Source organism: Ranitomeya variabilis, chromosome 4, assembly GCF_051348905.1.
Source record: "Ranitomeya variabilis isolate aRanVar5 chromosome 4, aRanVar5.hap1, whole genome shotgun sequence".
Lineage (NCBI taxonomy): Eukaryota > Metazoa > Chordata > Amphibia > Anura > Dendrobatidae > Ranitomeya > Ranitomeya variabilis.
Genome location: NC_135235.1, coordinates 283,143,930 through 283,162,890, shown reverse-complemented (window position 1 = coordinate 283,162,890; position 18,961 = coordinate 283,143,930). Strand labels below are relative to the sequence as shown.

The 18,961-nt window shown below is 41.6% G+C and overlaps 1 protein-coding gene, 1 long non-coding RNA gene and 1 pseudogene across 6 annotated transcripts; 1 reads left to right on the top strand and 2 right to left on the bottom strand.

The window, feature by feature from the left end:
• The first annotated feature begins 2,066 nt into the window (after positions 1-2,066).
• On the top strand, positions 2,067-2,610 carry LOC143764470 (uncharacterized). Its single transcript, XR_013213205.1, has 2 exons — positions 2,067-2,175; positions 2,356-2,610. It is a non-coding gene; the product is annotated as an uncharacterized LOC143764470 (long non-coding RNA).
• Positions 2,611-3,321: 711 nt separating this feature from the next.
• On the bottom strand, positions 3,322-17,809 carry H6PD (hexose-6-phosphate dehydrogenase/glucose 1-dehydrogenase). Of its 5 annotated transcripts, none has more exons than XM_077250065.1 (7): positions 17,591-17,735; positions 16,345-16,655; positions 13,426-13,499; positions 11,708-12,353; positions 9,610-9,727; positions 8,771-9,040; positions 3,322-6,080 (listed from the first exon to the last, which is right to left on the bottom strand). In XM_077250065.1, the coding sequence occupies exons 4-7, from the start codon at positions 12,332-12,334 to the stop codon at positions 4,726-4,728; spliced, it is 2,370 nt and encodes a 789-aa protein (XP_077106180.1). In that variant the 5' UTR covers positions 12,335-12,353; positions 13,426-13,499; positions 16,345-16,655; positions 17,591-17,735; the 3' UTR covers positions 3,322-4,725. The 5 variants fall into 5 exon arrangements, with proteins under 5 accessions (XP_077106180.1, XP_077106181.1, XP_077106176.1 ...); XM_077250066.1 differs by lacking the exon at positions 16,345-16,655 and adding an exon at positions 16,246-16,289; XM_077250061.1 differs by lacking the exon at positions 16,345-16,655 and having other exon boundaries at positions 13,426-13,687; positions 17,591-17,809.
• On the bottom strand, positions 11,497-11,615 carry LOC143770660 (5S ribosomal RNA; annotated as a pseudogene).
• Positions 17,810-18,961: the final 1,152 nt, after the last annotated feature.

Genomic DNA, 18,961 nt, shown 5'->3' with positions numbered 1-18,961 from the left:
CACAAATAGGCTCTCCGGCCTCCTGATAAGAGATAAATTACAAGCTCTTTTTCAATTTTAACCATTTATGAAGTTGGGAAAACCCTTTAAATGACAAGGCTTCCATTTTAGATTAATTCAACTTATTACTGTATTCCTATAAAGCCACATGTAGATTAGGTAGGGAGGTATGTGTAGGAGTTTTGCATTTGTTGACCAAAAATATATTGATAGCCTGTCCTTAAGATAGGTCATGGATATCAGAACATTGGTGGTCCGCTCCCTGACTCCCCCAATGATCAGCTGTTTTCAGCTCCATACACTGCTTAGCGGCCTTAACAGAGAACTGCAGCTCAGGTTCTTCTCAACTGAATATGGGCGGAGCTACAGCATTCCGATTCTTTCAGAAGAATGGCGGAGGGAAGTCTGAGCATTCCGCTAGCTCCGCCCCTCCACTCTCCGGAGGTGATGACAGTTGGTGCTCACAAGATCCCATCTCAATAATGGGGAAATCTGTATTCAGTGAATACAGATTTTACTCATGAACTGAGCATGAAAGATCAATTCAGGAGGAGAAAGGAGAGTTCTCTGATAAGAGAGGTTATAAAGCTTCATATATTCATGTGCGCTATTGATTTATGAAATTACTTAAACTGTAACCATTGCTTTAAATGTAATTTAATTGAAAATGGTTTCCATAAGGGGGATATAAAGGGGTTGTCTGGTCTTAAACTACAAGTATGTAATCACTCTATGTGACTGCAGAAATCAGAATCCTAACACAGCACGCTGTGATGATTCTTCAAAGGCAGCAGAATTGAAGCCTAAGGCCAGACAAACCCTTTAATCATCTGGTATTGCCATGTCAACATTCATCTTAAAGGGATATTAAAGTATGAAATGGCTAAGATAGTAATGTAAAAGACTAATATTATGAAAATGGCATAATGGACTACGCTATGCTGTTTCCGCAACTTCCTTAAAGGTGACTGACGAGTTATGCAAACAGCAAAGTGCAACCCTTTAAGAAGCCTTGCTTAAGGGATTAAATGGGATATCTGCCTTTTGGGACAATTTTTTTTTTGGTCTTATTTAAATGCAAGCATTTGAGGCTAAAAAATAAATAAATAAAGGTTTCCACCATTTTCTCTTATAGCCTCTGTATTACATTGTCTATTGCTGGCTGCAGAATGAGTTATCCGAGAATCCACCAGTGAGACTATGATTGTTTGATGGGAGAGTTTGTAACTCTTGTCTGTCTTTGTTGTGAGCCCTTGCACAGATCCATTCAAGGTGCGAGGAAACAAAGAGGCTATAATATCCCCCAAAAGGTTAAAATATGTTAATAAAGCCCAATTGCAAAAATTATTTTTAGCCCCAAATAAATGCATTTAAGTAGAAAAATAAATGTCCCCCAAAGAGGATCACAGGCATCAGATTTTAGCGTCACAGCAGCGCAGGCTCTGGGAAGGTTTATCCCCACCCAAAGTGCGGTCACAAACCTGAAAAACAACAGTTATATAATTACATTCTTAAAAAATACAGATTCAATTCACAAGTTTAAGCTGAGGAAAAAAAATCCAATTTATTTTTGAAAAATACACAAACATTAGAAATGGTGTGTCACATTTTTTTCCTGTAAAACATTTTTACTTATTTAATAATAAAAAAAACCCACAAAGCCAAATACAATTCAGTAAACGTTTGTGATGGAAAAACTATGAAGTCGTGGCTTATTTATGCATCATTGCCAAATCAAGCTTTTTGTTAGAATTCCTTCCTGACAGCAACAAAATGTGAAATTGTAAAAACAAAAAAAAACAACAACTATACTTTAAACAGTTTAAATATTCAAATGTATTTTTTATTTTCACAATGTTTTTTTCATATCACAGTTAAAATAATTAAAAAAAAAATCTTGCAATTTGCACACTTGGCACTGGGTCTAATATTATGACTCCTACTTCCTGTCGGGTACATGGACATTAGCAGCAGTAGAGCAGCTCAGGTTCTGTCTTTTTGTATACCAGCTGCTGAACTTCCAATCTGAGCATGTTGTACAGGAGGAGGAGGTGATATAACCTATTGTGAATGGTGGATCCTGTGTTATCAGCCATTGTACAGGAGGAGGAGGAGGTGAGCTGTGACATCACCTATTGTGAATGGTGGATCCTGTGTTATCTACTGTATATAGAGGTGTTATCAGTCTTTGTACAGGAGGAGGAGGTGAGCTGTGACATCCCCCACTGTGAATGGTGGATCCTGTGTTATCTATTGTATATAGAGGAGTTATCGGTCATTGTACAGGAGGAGGAGGTGAGCTGTGACATCACCTATTGTGAATGGTGGATATTGTGTTATCTACTCTTTATAGAGGTTATCAGTCATTGTACAGGAGGAGGAGGTGAGCTGTGATGTTTCCTATTGTCAATTATGGATCCTGCATTATGTACTGTATGTAGGAGTGTTGACTCATTATAATCCAGTCTGTGATAATAATGAGACAGCTGAAAAGTATTCTTTACCAAACAGGAAGTATAAATCTAAATATTAGACTTAGTGGCCATTGTGAAAACTGACAATTATTTTTCTATATTTTAGATAGAATATTAAATAGAATAAAAAAAGAAATACTTAACATAAAAACTTGATTTGAATACTAGATTATTATCTAATGACGCATTCCCTTTAAGTTAATTGTACCATTGGCAGTTTACATAATATCAGAGATAGTCAGTAGTCATTCAGAAACATTCAGTGGTCCATTTCAAATTAACATTCATAGAAACACATGTGCGGGCCATTTAGTGGCAAAGAACAGTAAAATGTAAGATAAATCTGTTTTATCACAGATCTGTAGCAAATTTTCATTAGTGGGAGGTCGGCTGCATAGGTCACATCAGTCGCTGGAAAAGAATGCAAAGAAGAAAATAATCTGCAGCTTTTCCCAAAGTAGTAACTATTGTTTCTCTGGCCCCAGTGTAATAAAAATGCATACTACTGCAGCACAAGGTTTGTTTCTTCACTGCAGATGCTCTTTATCTCCATTTTTAGTTGCTAGATTAGGGTCTTTGCAGTCTCTTACCTGAATCACCCCCCTTGGGTTTTTCTTGCAGATCTTGAGACATCCTTGGAGAACATATCCCCATATACTTGAATACAGCCACAATGACATATAATTAATTACGTTTTTTCAGTTTAGAATTGGGTCGCATTTTTTGGGGGACCAATTACTTAATTTTGGGGGTTTTTTTGCTCATCAATTCTGCAGGTGAAGACAAAATGTTCGGATATTTTTGTGCTCGAGAAAAAACTTCCAAACATAAAAAGTGAACATACATCAATAAATTACAGGAAATTCTACTTCTGCATCAAACTTTTTAATAAATTCCCAATATGAAACCTCTTATACATTCTCCCCTATTTAATGATCTCTTTTGAAAAATCTACAATTGTTTGACCACTTTTCAGAGTCGTAACTTTTTTATTTTTCCGTTTATGGAGATCTGCGAGTGTTACCATTTTAGAGTACTTAAGATATGTTCATCGCTTTTTTTTATTGCATTTTTAGGAAAGGTGCAGCTTCAAGAAAACAAAAATGCAAATCTAGCGCTGCAATTTTAATTTTTTTTACCATACGGGTTAATTAATTTGATACTTCGGTGGGGATACCAAGTATGTTTAATTTTTTAATTGCCTTATTTTTGCGTTTCAAAAATAGCGTGGAGGGATATTTTCAACTTTTTAAGGTTTTTTATCTTTCATTATTCTCTTTTTTTTTTGTCTCCCTAAGGCCACGTTCACAAGTACAGTATTTGGTCAGAATTTAAGCGATTCACGTGTTTCTATTATACTTTTCCTCTGATTGCTCCACTCCAGTATTTTACAATTTTTTTAAGCAAAAATCGGACCAAATACTGAATGTGTGAATGTGGCCTATGGGACTTGCACCTGCTTGTATAAAAAAAAATGGCTTCATAGGAGTACAAAGAAAAGGTGAAGGAGGCAATCTGTGATTACGTCAGGGGGGGAAAAGAATGGGAAACAGAACACTTGCCCACACCGGATGATGCTACTTAAATGCTGTAATATTTCAGTGGCCAAACAGTAGCAATCGGAGCTTTTAGAAACGGGTGGCCTAATACAGCTGGTACCTGCCGTGTACGGTGCGGGCTCAGCTCCTGAGCCTGCTCCTTACCTGTGTGCCCAATATTTATGGTGGGTAGCAGGAAGGGGGTTAAACCGTGCAAAAACATCTCATCTTCAAAACACTAAACATATCAGCACGTGGCATAAATATTAGAGATGGACGGAATGGCATGTAATAAAACCTCTTGGAGATGGCCAACGAAAATGACATTTATAAGAAGTCACATAGGTCTTCTCAAAGAAGATGGAACGTATGCAGAACATATGGTGGAACTGAATATTTCCCAATGGATTTGTGATCCAGATAAAGGGGCCATTTTCTCATAGAGGTGATATTCTAAAGCAGTGCTATGTTATATTTTTCAAAAGCTACATAACTCCACTAAAGGTAGGGGGAAAAAAAAAATCACATTAATTCCAGGGATACGTCTGTCATGTAAAAGTATATTAAAGAAGCCTGTAAAAGCTTCAATGCTCACTCGTGTGAATGGGGAATTAAAAGGCAGGTGTGGATTCATCAAGTACCAGAAGGGAAGCCCCCTGACTTGTGACCGAGACCATGTATAAGGCACTTGGTGATCAGATCATCAAGGTATTTCATCTAAACATAGCATCATAATCAATATACCAAACTAACTGGCCAAAAGCTGGATTTACGCCAAATATTGGCCATTTCTTGGGTTTCCTCTCTGCTCTGCTGATCAGGGTTATAATATCATGCTTCCCTTTACCCAGTACAAGGACGGCTACTTTCTTGGCTTTATTAATGAGTGGGAGGCTAAGGCTCATCCGGTTTGTAGGCTTTAGTGGACTTTCTGAGAACACCACAAGTTTATCACCTGTGATGCCATCATCAGAGCGAGGGAAGATAGAGGCTGTGTGTCCGTCATTACCCAAGCCCAAAAGTACCAGGTCGAAGCTGGAATTGCTGACGAGAGCAGATATTTCTTGTGCATACTCCTCGGTGGTCTTGTCCTCCTCGGCACAAAGTCTCTGGTTCCTCTGAACTGGCATAGGGTGTATATTCACATAGGGGACCCTCACGTGCTGTAGGAGATGCCTCTCAAGATTTCCAAAATTAGAGTCTATGTCCGTGAAGGGCACGCACCTCTCATCAACCATCCACAAGTGAGTATTTTTCCAGGGGAAGCCGTAATGGTGCTTAGACAACCTTTGAAACAAAGCAACAGGACTGGAACCTCCAGAAAGGGCCAAGTGGAAAGCTCCTTTGCTCTTGACGGCCTTTTCAGCGGCTGTTTGGATGTCTTGTGCCAATTTCTGTATGAGTGGCTCTGCCCAATTAGACACCATGGCGTTTCCTAGGAAGATGGACTGGGCAGAAGCAAATGCATTTGTGTTTTGGTCCATACCCATAACCTTTACATCCTCATTGATAACAAAACGTAGACCCCTCTGTTCTATTAGAAAGTCAAGTAAAGTCCCAGTTTCGGCTCCTCCTGGGTAGATCCTAGGTGTCTCGTTGTCCACAGTTTCCAGAAGTCGAGTCCAGAACTTCCAGGAGGCTAGCAGGTTCTTAGTGGTGACGAAGGAGCCCTTTCTTCCACGGTAGATATTGGATATCAGCACGGTATAAGCATCTTTTTCTTGAGTTGGACAATACACATAATAATCGGAAATAAGCTGGCCAAAAAATGAGATGTTTGGGAGTTCCGATGCTTCCTTCCATTGGCTTAGGGGAAGATTTGGCTTGAAGAGACCCCGTGAGACTAGAACAGCTGGAAAATTGAGAGCCCCATTTCCAATATGGAAGATTATCTGTTTGGGTTGACATGAACTTTCTACAGTTTCTTCCGTTGATTCTTTTTGGACACAAAAAGAATTATCTTTAAAGACCACTCTGACGTAAGATGTCCTCTCATCCAAGTCCTTGCCAGATACCAGGAGAAACGGCACTCCTTCCCATCGAGCATTGTCAATATAAATAAGGACACCTTCAAAATGGAAATGAAGAGTCAAAACACAAATGTGACGCACGAGGACTGTGAGAAAAAAACCTGTCCGCCCTCAAGACAAGTCTGTTGTAGGCTACAACCCCTGGCAAAAATTATGGAATCACCGGCCTTGGAGGATGTTCATTCAGTTGTTTAATTTTGTAGAAAAAAAGCAGATCACAGACATGGCACAAAACTAAAGTCATTTCAAATGGCAACTTTCTGGCTTTAAGAAACACTAAAAGAAATCAAGAACAAAAAATGTGGTAGTCAGTAATGGTTACTTTTTTAACCAAGCATAGGGGAAAAAGTATGGAATCACTCAATTCTGAGGAAAAAATTATGGAATCACCCTGTAAATTTTCATCCCAAAAATAACACCTGCATCAAATTAGATCTGCTTGTTAGTCTGCATCTAAAAAGGAGTGATCACACCTTGGGAGAGCTGTTGCACCAAGTGGACTGACATGAATCATGGCTCCAACACGAGAGATGTCAATTGAAACGAAGGAGAGGATTATCAAACTCTTAAAAGAGGGTAAATTATCCCACAATGTTGCAAAAGACGTTGGTTGTTCACAGTCAGCTGTGTCTAAAATCTGGACCAAATACAAACAACATGGGAATGTTGTTAAAGGCAAACATACTGGTAGACCAAGGAAGACATCAAAGTGTCAAGACCAGAAACTTAAAGCAATATGTCTCCAAAACAGGAAATGCACAAAAAAACAAATGAGGAACGAATGGGTGGAAACTGGAGTCAACGCCTGTGACCGAACTGTAAGAAACCGCCTAATGGAATTGGGATTTACATACAGAAGCTAAACGAAAGCCATCATTAACACCTAAACAGAAAAAAACAAGGTTACAATGGGCTAAGGGAAAGCAATCGTGGACTGTGGATGACTGGATGAAAGTCATATTCAGTGATGAATCGCGAATCTGCATTGGGCAAGATGATGATGCTGGAACTTTTGTTTGGTGCCGTTCCAATGAGATTTATAAAGATGACTGCCTGAAGAGAACATGCAAATTGCCACAGTCATTGATGATACGGGGCTGCATGTCAAGTAAAGACACTGGGGGAGATGGCTGTCATTACATCTTGAATAAATGCACAAGTTTATGTTGATATTTTGGACACTATTCTTATCCCATAAATTGAAAGGATGTTTGGGGATGATGAAATCATTTTTCAAGATGATAGTTTTTGCTCTATGGCAGGATGCATTATGAAAATATTCCTTGAAAAAAGACACGTAAGGTCTATGTCATGGCCTGCAAATAGTCCGGATCTTAATCCAATTGAAAATCTTTGGTGGAAGTTGAAGAAAATGGTCCATGACAAGGCTCCAACCTGCAAAGCTGATCTGGCAACAGCAATCAGAGAAAGTTGGAGCCAGATTGATGAAGAGTTCTGTGTGACACTCATTAAGTCCATGTTTCAGAGACTGCAAGCTGTTATAAAAGCCAGAGGTGGTGCAACAAAATACTAGGGATGTTGTGGAGTGTTTTGTTGTTTGTTTTTCATGATTCCATCATTTTTTCCTTAGAATTGAGTGATTCCATAATTTTCCCCCTATGCTTGGTTAAAATAAGTAAACATTACTAACACATTTTTTGTTCTTGATTTCTTTTAGTGTTTCTTAAAGCCAGAAAGTTGCCATTTGAAATGACTTTAGTTTTGTGCCATGTTTGTTATCTGCTTTTTTTCTAGGGTGAAGTTCGAACACAGTGCAAGGACCGGCCAGTGGATCTCCCAATCCGAGCGTGACAGCCGCATAGAAATACATGCAGCGGTTATGGTCGGGGCAGCAGATCCACCGGCCGGTCCATGTACTGCTTTCTGATCTCGGTCTGATTTATATGGCTTTATTTCTGGAAATATATGAATACATTGACTATCAAGAATAATTATTCCCCTTCTCAGAGGTGTAATCAGTGTTAGGTGATGAAGGGACACAATACACTGACCAGAAAAAGACTATGTTCACACAAAGTTTTTTGACCTCATCTGCTTCAAAATCCTACTTAAAAACCGCTTAAGGCTCTGTGCACACAACACATTTTTCACAGTATAGAGTAAAGACGTCTGTATTGGAGCCACCGGCAAGAACCACAAAACCCACTTCCGGAAACTATTACCGGCATTTTCCAGAAGCGCCTGTTAAAAGCTTTTCGTATAAAAGATACCACGTGCACCGAGCCTAAAAAAAAAAAAAAAGTTTGGAAAACTTTTCCGATTTATTTCTAACACAAATCCTCTTTGCTGTTTATATGAAATTTTTTTCTGAGTTTTTTTTTTTTTTTTTGTAATACTGAAATGGATTTGAAAAATGCCTTGAGGACGAAAAAAAACAAAGTCGCACAATTTTGGCGCAACCTGCCGAGACAAAGTAGGTGGAGGTGGGTCGGTGGCACGGAGAAAATCTTACTCTAGTCCAGATATTGTGCTGAAAAGTTGAAGAGCGAGCACCGCTGCTGACCGAGTGATCACAGCCATAGCACTTGTGTTCTAAAAGCGGCCATAACTATATGGTCCTTCTTGGCAAATTAATCGGTAATTAGCCTAAGATTTGGGCCTTTATTCTGCCCAGCCGTGCATAAGTTTGTGGTGCGGTGTAAACGTATGTTTAAGTAAGGCAACTTTTATTTGTCCTGCAAAGACGATTTTTCGAAAAGCCACTCACCTGCAAACGTCTGCGTGTTGGTAAAAAAACTTGGGTTCTTCTCCATCTCCTCTCTCACCTGCGGCAGGTAGTTTTGATACTGACCGATGACGGCACTGTTGTGCTCCGGAGACTGGAGGGAGCCCAGTAACTCCAACTTCGCTCTCAGGACGTCGTCGGAATCACTGAGGTTACCAGGAACTTCCATCGCCAGTGAGGTCAGGATTTCTGTCAAATGGTTCTGGATAACGTCCCGTATGACGCCGTATTCTTCATAAAAGCTGGTGCGGCCTGTGGAGCACCGAGGAGAGAGAATGAAGGATCTTATCAGCAGGAATCATGGCACTAAAGTCATGGAAGGAAACAACTCCTGAGACCGAAGAATGGAGAAGGTCTACGTTTCATGTAGCGATGCATCAGCCAAATCAGCTCTACTGCATCCATATTCTGCAGCTCCGCACCGCCCCAGGGCTGACCGGCAATCAGCAAGGTTTTATATGTGCAGAACCCCACCTTCTACATATGTCACCGATATGTGCTCTCACACAGTCCACCTGGCTTACGGCGTATAATTAGTGGGGACCCTCAGAATTGGGATGGGGCGCACATGGGCAAATTACACTAAATTCTAGTTTATAGAGCATTATTTTGTTAAAAAAAAAAAAAAAAAAAAAAAAAAGAAGGTTCCGGTTTCTGAAATCCCCCTTTTAATTGGACCAATGCACCGGTCTATCTAGTCTATTATACAACCAATTCTGGCCGTGGTTTTCAGTGGCGACTTTACCCATTGGGTCAAAACCCTCTGACGCTCAAAACCTCCATAAGTCGTTTTCTAAAACAAGACAAATGAATAGAAAAACCTTTTGCATCGACAGTTTCCTTCATTACAATTTCTACTCTCTCCACGTGGTGTCTGTTCCAGATCGGATCGAGGTGTTTTTGGTTCCGACGCCGGAAAGGAAGAATCTGTTCAACGGTCTACAGAAAAATAAAGCAAAATGACTTGTAAGTAAAAAATAGGATACAAATCCCAGCTGTTCTCCTGGAAGAGGCCGGGGGAGTCTCTTCTGTCTATCTGGACCTGGTTTCCCGGTTTCCGGTCTGTCAAACAGGCATAAAAGATAGAGGTGGGATTTGAGCTCACGGCATTGGACAATGGTAGGAGCAATGAAACTAAGGGTAATAGAAGTTCCAGCACCTAGAGTGCTGACATGATGCTGATAAAAGAAAAACCCTAAACTTAAAAAAAAAAAAAAAAAAAAAGTTGATGGCAAGTTACTGAGCATGAGAATGGGGGCATATTAGACTGCTCTGTGCACCAAAAACAGTTTTATCTTGTAGGGGAAGAGGGCAGCATAACCATGCTTTTCTACAGGATTTCTGTAACAGGACAGTTATACTTTAAAAGGGGTTGTACACTACTTTTATTTTGATGACCGATCCTTAGAACTGGTCACCAATATCATATCAGGTAATAAATGCACGTGATAACAAGTCCTGCATTGTTTGCTGGTTGTCGCTGCCCTTGTATCGTTATTAGTGATGAGTGAATATACTCATTACTCGAGCACGCTCGGGGGTCCTCCGAGTATTTTTTAGTACTCGGAGATTTCGTTTTTATTGCCGCAGCTGAATGATTTTCATCTGTTAGCCAGCATAAGTACATGTGGGGGTTGCCTGGTTGCTAGGGAATCCCCACATGTACTTATGCTGGCTAACAAATGTAAATCATTCAGCTGCGGCAATAAAAACTAAATCTCCAAGCACTAAAAAATACTCGGAGGACCCCCGAGCGTGCTCGGGAAATCTCGAGTAATGAGTATATTCGCTCACCACTAATCGTTATATATTACGAGATTCTCTGAATCATAAGATCGATGATTTGTGATGAGAAAAATCACATTTAAAAGGTCACTAAAAGCGCAGGTGCTAAGAAAAAAAAAGCACAAAAATACAAAAAAACAAAAACAAAACACACACACACACACACACACACAAAAAGTGTGCGTTAGTGAAGCTTCTAAATATTTTACACCTGTGTCAAACATTTCTGGCAGCAAACAAGTCCTGTACTGAGCTTCCCAATAAAATGCGTCCGTAACGGAGGCCATTAATAATAATATATAATAATAATCTTTATTTTTATATAGCGCTAACATATTCCGCAGCGCTTTACAGTTTGCACACATTATCCAACTGCTTAGTGCAGTTCATACCATGCAGGTGGAGAATTAAGCAACATCAATATATTTGGCAATTACTTACATAGTCAACGGTACCAGGGATTCGCAGCCAGTCTCCCATGCTGGTACTTGCCTAGCCTCAAACTGCTTAGCATTTGCGATCTGACGAGGGCAGGAACATTCAGCTTGGTGTGGCCATTGACAAGTCAACGGTACCAGGGATTCGCAGCCAGTCTCCCATGCTGGTACTTGCCTAGCCTCAAGCTGCTTAGCATTTGCGATCTGACGAGGGCAGGAACATTCAGCTTGGTGTGGCCATTGACAAGTCAACGGTACCAGGGATTCGCAGCCAGTCTCCCATGCTGGTACTTGCCTAGCCTCAAGCTGCTTAGCATTTGCGATCTGACGAGGGCAGGAACATTCAGCTTGGTGTGGCCATTGACAAGTCAACGGTACCAGGGATTCGCAGCCAGTCTCCCATGCTGGTACTTGCCTAGCCTCAAGCTGCTTAGCATTTGCGATCTGACGAGGGCAGGAACATTCAGCTTGGTGTGGCCATTGACAAGTCAACGGTACCAGGGATTCCCAGCCAGTCTCCCATGCTGGTACTTGCCTAGCCTCAAGCTGCTTAGCATTTGCGATCTGACGAGGGCAGGAACATTCAGCTTAGTGTGGCCATTGACAATTACTTACATAGCAATCGCTGCGCACTAATGACAGTCCTGATATGCACATGCAGGACTGCAAACAAATATCAGAGCTGCCAGTATCTCACCTGTTTGCCCAGGTAATGGTCGACCCTGTAGATCTCCTCTTCTCTAAAGTACATCTGCATGACATTGGCCAGATTCAGTGCAGACCCGTAGTCATGGCCGAAAGGTTTCTCCAGCACTACGCGCAGCCAGGCACCGGGCGGCGGCCGGCAGCTGCCATTGATGTGCCGTGCAATATCTGCGTAGGCAAATGGCGGAACCGACAAGTAGAATAACCTGCCGGCCTCGTGGAGACCCTCCTGCGCCAGCGACGTCAGTATGTCCTGGTGCAGCGCCGTGTAGTTATCCGCCGTTTTCAGCTGTCTGTAGCGGGTCAGTTTTAGAAATTGGTCCTTGACGAGGGCGCACTTATCGGGGTGGACGTCTGCCGGGCAGCTCAGCGGCTTGAGAGCATTGAATAGTATTGTCTCTGCTGTTTCCGGAGGAGTCAGAGCCGCTCCATGGAAGCTGAAGCTATGGCCGCTATTGACCTCGTTTAGGTATAACTGGAACAGTCCCTGCCACAAATACTTTTTGGCCAAATCACCAGTGGCCCCGAGAAGTACAACAGATACATGGCCTTTATTCTCCTTACACACGACCATAACGGCGCAAACCAGGAGCAAGAGAAACAGGGCTCTGAGCGGCATCGTGACCGGCACGTATCGGCTGAAAGGAAGGAATACAAATTATTAGTACAGGTCTAATTAAAACATTGGTCTTGTATTTTATAGGCTAGATTTAGTTATTGACATAATTAATGTAACCGAGTTATAATTCACCAGGATTTATTCTGATCACAACCCGAGTGATTACGGCCCCGGAATTACGCAGTTTTATAAATGTCTCAAAATAAAATACTATTAACATTGTAACATTTATGTATAAAGTGTTAATTTATCCCCCTTCTCGTCGTGGTCAATTTTTCTTTTTTATTCCTCCCATTCTTCGTTGGCCTAGACATATGGGATCCTGTCCTTACGGGACAAGTTGTAATTCTCAGTAACACCATTTATGGAATCGCTCCTATTTATAAAAGGAACTACTGACAGAGTAACGTTACGCCGTCCGTTTTTATGATTTCATATCCCAGGATAAGATTATAATGAACAAAGTCGCTTATCTGTTCAACAAGCGCACAACAAGGTCGTATTGATATGGTTCATTTAATGGGGCGCCTTTGTGGTACATTTTTTTTTTTTAGGCAGAAGCTGCCTGGAAAAGATGTCGCACGCAGCGCACAAACCTTACAATTTTTTTGGGAATGCAAGAAAAATGGTCATCATATGCATGATAAAAAAAACAGGCCATCACATAGATAAAAAAATAAAAAAATAAAACAAGCAGTCCCTTTTTGCAGACGCACTTTTGGTTGATGCCTTGTAAATTGAGTGTACACGTAATTGTGTAGCTTTAATAAATCGGGTTCTGATGTCATTTTTGAAATTCAGAACGGGCGATTTCCTACATAGATGAATACAGTGACTTTTTAAAAATCCAAATTCCGATGCCAGATTTTGCTCCGATTCCCAGGTTTACTCCGGATAGTAATTCCTTAATATACTAATTTACGAGTCTCCCTTTTGATCCAGCAGAACAGAGTTGATCTGTGCAGAATTTGCTCATAGTGCAATACTGGGGCCGCGGCTGCAACTACCAAGACCAGGACTTTGCTCGCGCTCCCTCCTGCTATGGAGGTTTCTAATCAGTTTATCCATGAGCAGTAATGTCCGCCGCTTACCTTGTCTGCAGATCTCATTCAGGATCCGTCCTGTGCAGTTTGGCCGGCGCACAAGAGAAAACCAGCAGCCGATCCTAGGAGAGGGACAGGTCAATGATCCTCCTGTTAATCATTACCGTAGAAAAACTTTACGCAAGGGATCAAGCAGAAGAAAAAACTCTCTTCCTGGCAGTGAGAGCAGCAGATTTCCCAGCACTCACTATTACCAAACCTCTCTGTATCGCCGACCTAATACTGGAGAGGGAATCCGAGAAAAGCAGATCTGCAAACAAAGACATTCAATCACAATGGAGCCCCCCCCCCCCAAAAAAAAAAAAACATGTAAAAATGTATTTTTTTGCCATTTTTTTAGCATTTTTTTAAATAAATAGCGCATTTTTACAGCATAAGGCCATGTTCACACGTACTATAATAGCTGCATTTTTTTCCACTGCAGAAATCCGCTGCTTTAACAATTTGAGCAAAATAGATGTGATTTCATGAAAGCTCATATCCATGTGTTTCACGATGGAGATTCATATTTTTCCTATAGCCTTCAATAATGGAGTCTTAAAACGTACGTGAAAACAAAAAAAACGCAATTGCATTTTTAAGAGCAGGTTCCCAATGTCCCTATATTTTTTTTTTTTTAAAAATGCATTTTAAAATATACTGCATTAAACCTGCTCCAAAATGCACAAAAACAGAGGAAAAAAAATAGTAAGAAAAAAAAAGCAAAAAAATGAAATAAGCGCAGATTGCTATTGTTTTTTTGACATGGACATCTGCAGAAAAAAAAAGCGTTTTTGCATGCAGGTAAAATGGGGCCAATGTTAGTAATAAATTTGGTGTATCTTGGAGCCTAAGGGGAAACATTTCTCCTAGTGGAGAGTTAACAAGCCAAGCTTGGCATGTCAGAGTGAGGAGACTTATAGGCCATGCATGCTCCTCTGGGAAATTAAATCACGAATTTCACCTATGTCCATAAAGACAGGTTTTATATTACTATATAAATAATTCTATATGTCTGTCAATTTCCAAGTTCAAATGATATAAAACTGTATAGAATCACAGGAATTACCGAAATCTCGGAGAAATGTCTGACGCATCAGATCAAAATGAGCAATGCAATTCTATGGGTCCGTGAAAAGAAAAAAAAAAAAATTCTGCTAAGAAAGAGAAGGTGGAATAATTTTTATTATTTTTTTTTCCATCCGAGAAACTCACGCTGAAGCTACTGATGAAAGTAAGAGTGTTTCTCATACAGGACTTAGACCTTACACTGCTACAGATTAAGCCCTTCGGTCCTTTATACATATTGGTAGTATACGGCAATGACACTTACACTACTAACAACCTGTGGAAAGCAAATGATCCACTCAATATTGTGAAGTTTTTATACATTTGTTCTACTACACATTAGGCCTAAGTGGTGACGTTTCCCCTTGCGGAGATTGACAAGCCAAGCCTGACAAGAGTGAGGAGACTTATAAGCCATGCATGCTCCTCTGGGAAACTAAATATGCAAATTCTATGAAAAGACGATTTGCATATTCCACTACACAGTAATATATCAGAACATCAAATATTAAGTGCATGTGCCACGTGTGTCCTCACCCTTCTGGAGTTTACCTGTAAACTTTGTGACTCTGCAGCAGGTCGGGGAATAAATCCTTGGAATCCTACAATCTGGGATACTGAACGGTGAATGTAGGTACCAGGCTTGTGAGCTTCATTGGACGGCAGCCCACAGCACAGAAATATTTCCAGCATTTCTCAGTGCGAGCGCCGTACAAGAAGCGTCTGTAAGACGGCTCCCCCACAGCAATGCTGAGCACGTCCCGATAAGTCACGGCTGCAGGATGTGGCAGTTATAGATACGAGGGGCCGCAGCTTAGGACCCTTACGAAAAAAGAGAAGTCCGGGCTTATTGCACCGCGCTATGTGCTAAGCAGCAAAAATAGATATAGAGATAGTCATTTTTTTTGCCCATGGCATTATTTTAAGGAGGTCTTTCTTTTAGAGCGGATCCGCTTAAAAAGAAAAACCTCCATAAAAAAAAAAAAAAGCTTCCAAACCACTTGAAAGACTCATCTTATTCATATATCCATTTTACTGGTTGTTTTATTTAGTGTTTTGAGCCTTATTTTCCGCTTCAGGGTTTAAAAAAAATCTCTGGTTGGAAGAAAGAAAAAAAAAAAAGGGCACGTCACTTTATAAGCTCTGCCCAATCAGAAGGCTGAAGAAAAAAAGCTTCCATAGAACTCTCCAAAGAAGGAGCATTTACTGGAATGATTTTTTAAAAATAAATAAATAAATCATCACCTTTGGAAATAAAAAATGTGTACGTACAAAGTCTTAAATGCATGTTTGTTTGTTTTTGGGGGAAGAGCTAAAAATATTTTTTTGTAATTGAGTTTCATTTAAAAAAAAAATTGCTCCATTTGACTTTTACAACAGCTTTAGATTCCATGAGTGATCCAAGAATCCGCCAGTGAGCTTCTGCCAACAGGGAGTTTTAATTTTTTTATAAGCTCCTCTGTGCTAGTTTATTATGACCACAAAAGTCAGCTACATTTTGATGTGGGCTTTGGTCATAAGGAGGATAGCGGGAAAAATACGGAAAAAAAAAAAGCTACAAACTCAAGTCAAAAAAGCACATGAGAGATTCTTAGTTAACTTATTTTGCAGGCAGCAATGAGCATGGAAACAAAGGCAAAGGACGCAAAATTTAATAAAATTCAATAGCATTTTTCTTTTTTTTAGCCAAAATACAAGCTTGTAAGCAAAAAACAAGTGCCCCAGGAGGCATCCATAGGTTTTACTAAGATGTTGCACCACCTTTTGGTTAAAGACTGGTAACTCTTGTCATTGCTCCAATGGATCTAAAATGTAAAACAAAAAAAATTTACTAAATCTTCAGGAAAAAAAAAATCTCACCGTTTTATTCCTGGATACAGACTCCAATTCCGCGTATTGACTGATCAGGAGCTCGTTATACTGGGACTCCGGTAACACTTTGATCCCATGACCCAATATTTATTCTCCTTTATTTACCATTGTATAATTACTGGGACACCACAGGATACAATGTATCTCATCTCCAGGAGAAGCTCAGCTCGCTGGAGGCAGATCCTGCACCTTATATCTCATCGGTCACTTGATTTCTATCAACAGGGTTCTTTACATGATGAGGGGACAGCGGAAATCGCCCGATGGAATCCGATCAATGAAAGACTCGAGGAGCAGATCTAAATTATGTAAGAATAAATAAAGTTTCTCCATTCTGACAGTCTGTGAATATCAGACTGCACTCAGATGACATCCGATTTTTTTTTTCTCACGGACCCATAGACTTGCATTGATCCAACGCTTAGATCGCAATCTGACAGGTCTCTGATTTTTTTTTCTCAGTCCAATCACCAGCTCATTGTCAGACTGAATGCAGCATGTAAACGGTTAACAGCTGGGCCGGACCTACTGCCCAGTCCCCTCCACAGCGGAGGACCCTGCCCACAACAGTTATCCATGTGTTTAATGCAGGAAGGGGTTACAGGAGTTTTTCCAAATCTGCCCAAGAATGTTTAAAATAAAGTATTAAATATTACTTAAAGGGGCTCTCCGGTGGGAACAAATCGTCACCGACTTATAGGACAGCTGATAATGTGCTGACCAGTGGGGGTCTGACTGCTGGCCCCCCCAATGAAGAGCCCCGGTGGGCGATCATGTGCACCGCTGCTCTATTCAGTCTTAACGGGCCCACCGGAGACAGCGGAGCGCTCCCATAGGAATGAATGGAGCGACATCAATTTACAGCAGAGAAAACTAATAATAACATTCCATTATTTATTTACTCGTGGCCTTAAAAAAAAAAAAAAAGGAAAAAAAATAAATAAAATCTTAGGTTGAAATCTAAACCTACGCAGTGCGGGTGTGACATGGATAAGGAACGCCTTAAAACTGTGCTCTCCAGCCAGGTGATGTGACCTGCAGGTCTGTGGCTGTCAGCACCTGCTGGGAGTTGTAGTAAGGTGACTAAGGTCACAGATGACAGATCACAGCGCCCCCTGCTGTCACAACAGGTAAGAGACAGGCAGAATGCAGCAGCTGCACATGGACATACACAGCCGGTCCGGTACCGCACGTGTCTGCTCCCCGCCATACACGGCCTGCGGTGGTCACTCACCCGTCCCAGCAGCGCCCCCTACAGGCGGACGTCACCCGCTCACTGCCGCCTCCCCGTGTGCACACGTGAAGGACGCGCACACCTGTCCCTGCAGCGCCCTCTATAGGCGGAAGTGCAGCAGTGACAGCAGCCGCGGCCGCTCTCCTGCACCTCCTCTTCCTCCACATGTGACTCGCAGAGAAACCGCAGGACCGGAAGTGGAGAGGAAAAATATCCCGCAGGTCATGTGCACACGGCAGTCGGTGTTATACCGGGGCTCAGGCTGGGGCCTGCTAAACGCTACAGTGCCGCATCCTCTGCGACTCCTCTCTCAGTCTGTCCCACGGATGCGGAGAGTCGCTGCCCTGTTGCAGAATCGCTACTTTCCTTTTAATGATGCAATTCCTATAATGTAACTTAGATTTTAACCCATTGGGGTGCAGCAATTAATTTTTTAATTTATTTATTTTTTATCTCTGCATTCTGATGACTAATATATCTATATATATATATATATATATATATATATATATATATATATATATATATAATTGTCTAAGGGGTACTTCCGTCTATCGGTCTGCAACTTCCGTAACGGAAATCCCGCGTCGCTGTCGCCAATTAGGGCCCCTTCACACTGTGCAATCAAAGTCTGAACGAGCGTTCGATTTGTGACGTTTATCCGTCCTCGTTCCGAGGTTGCAAAGTGTGACATGGCGTTACGATTTGCGACGCAGCCCAGCATCGTACGATGTGAAAGAAAGAGCAGAACTTTCTTTCGTCGTAAATGTCCCTAAGGGTACCTTCACACTGGTCGATTCTGCTACGATTACGACGCATTTGCGTCATATTCGACATCGCAGTACGAGCTCGCAGCCAGCGGTCACACTCTACGATGTTAACGCTTTTTCTGACGTAGTTGCGATGTGAACGTCACGCGTCGCAATCGTACGCTACCCTTCACACCGCCATAGTCCTACGACTCCGAGCGTGACGTATTACCAGCATGGGCGTGCTAAAACGTCACGCCCAATCAGGAGACAGGTATGCGGAAGCCCAACCCACGTAGTCGCATTACGAGCTCGTATGACCGCCGTCACATACTACGATTTCGACCGCCACAGCGAGACATTTACGACGAAAGAAAGTTCTGCTCTTTCTTTCACATCGTACGATGCTGGGCTGCGTCGCAGATCGTAACGCCATGTCACACTTTGCAACCTCGGAACGAGGACGGATAAACGTCACAAATCGAACGCTCGTTCAGACTTTGATTGCACAGTGTGAAGGGGCCCTTAGGCTACGTTCACATTTGCGGTCCTCGCCGCAGCGTCGGGCGCCGCAGCGGCGCCGCATGCGTCATGCGCCCCTATATTTAACATGGGGGCGCAT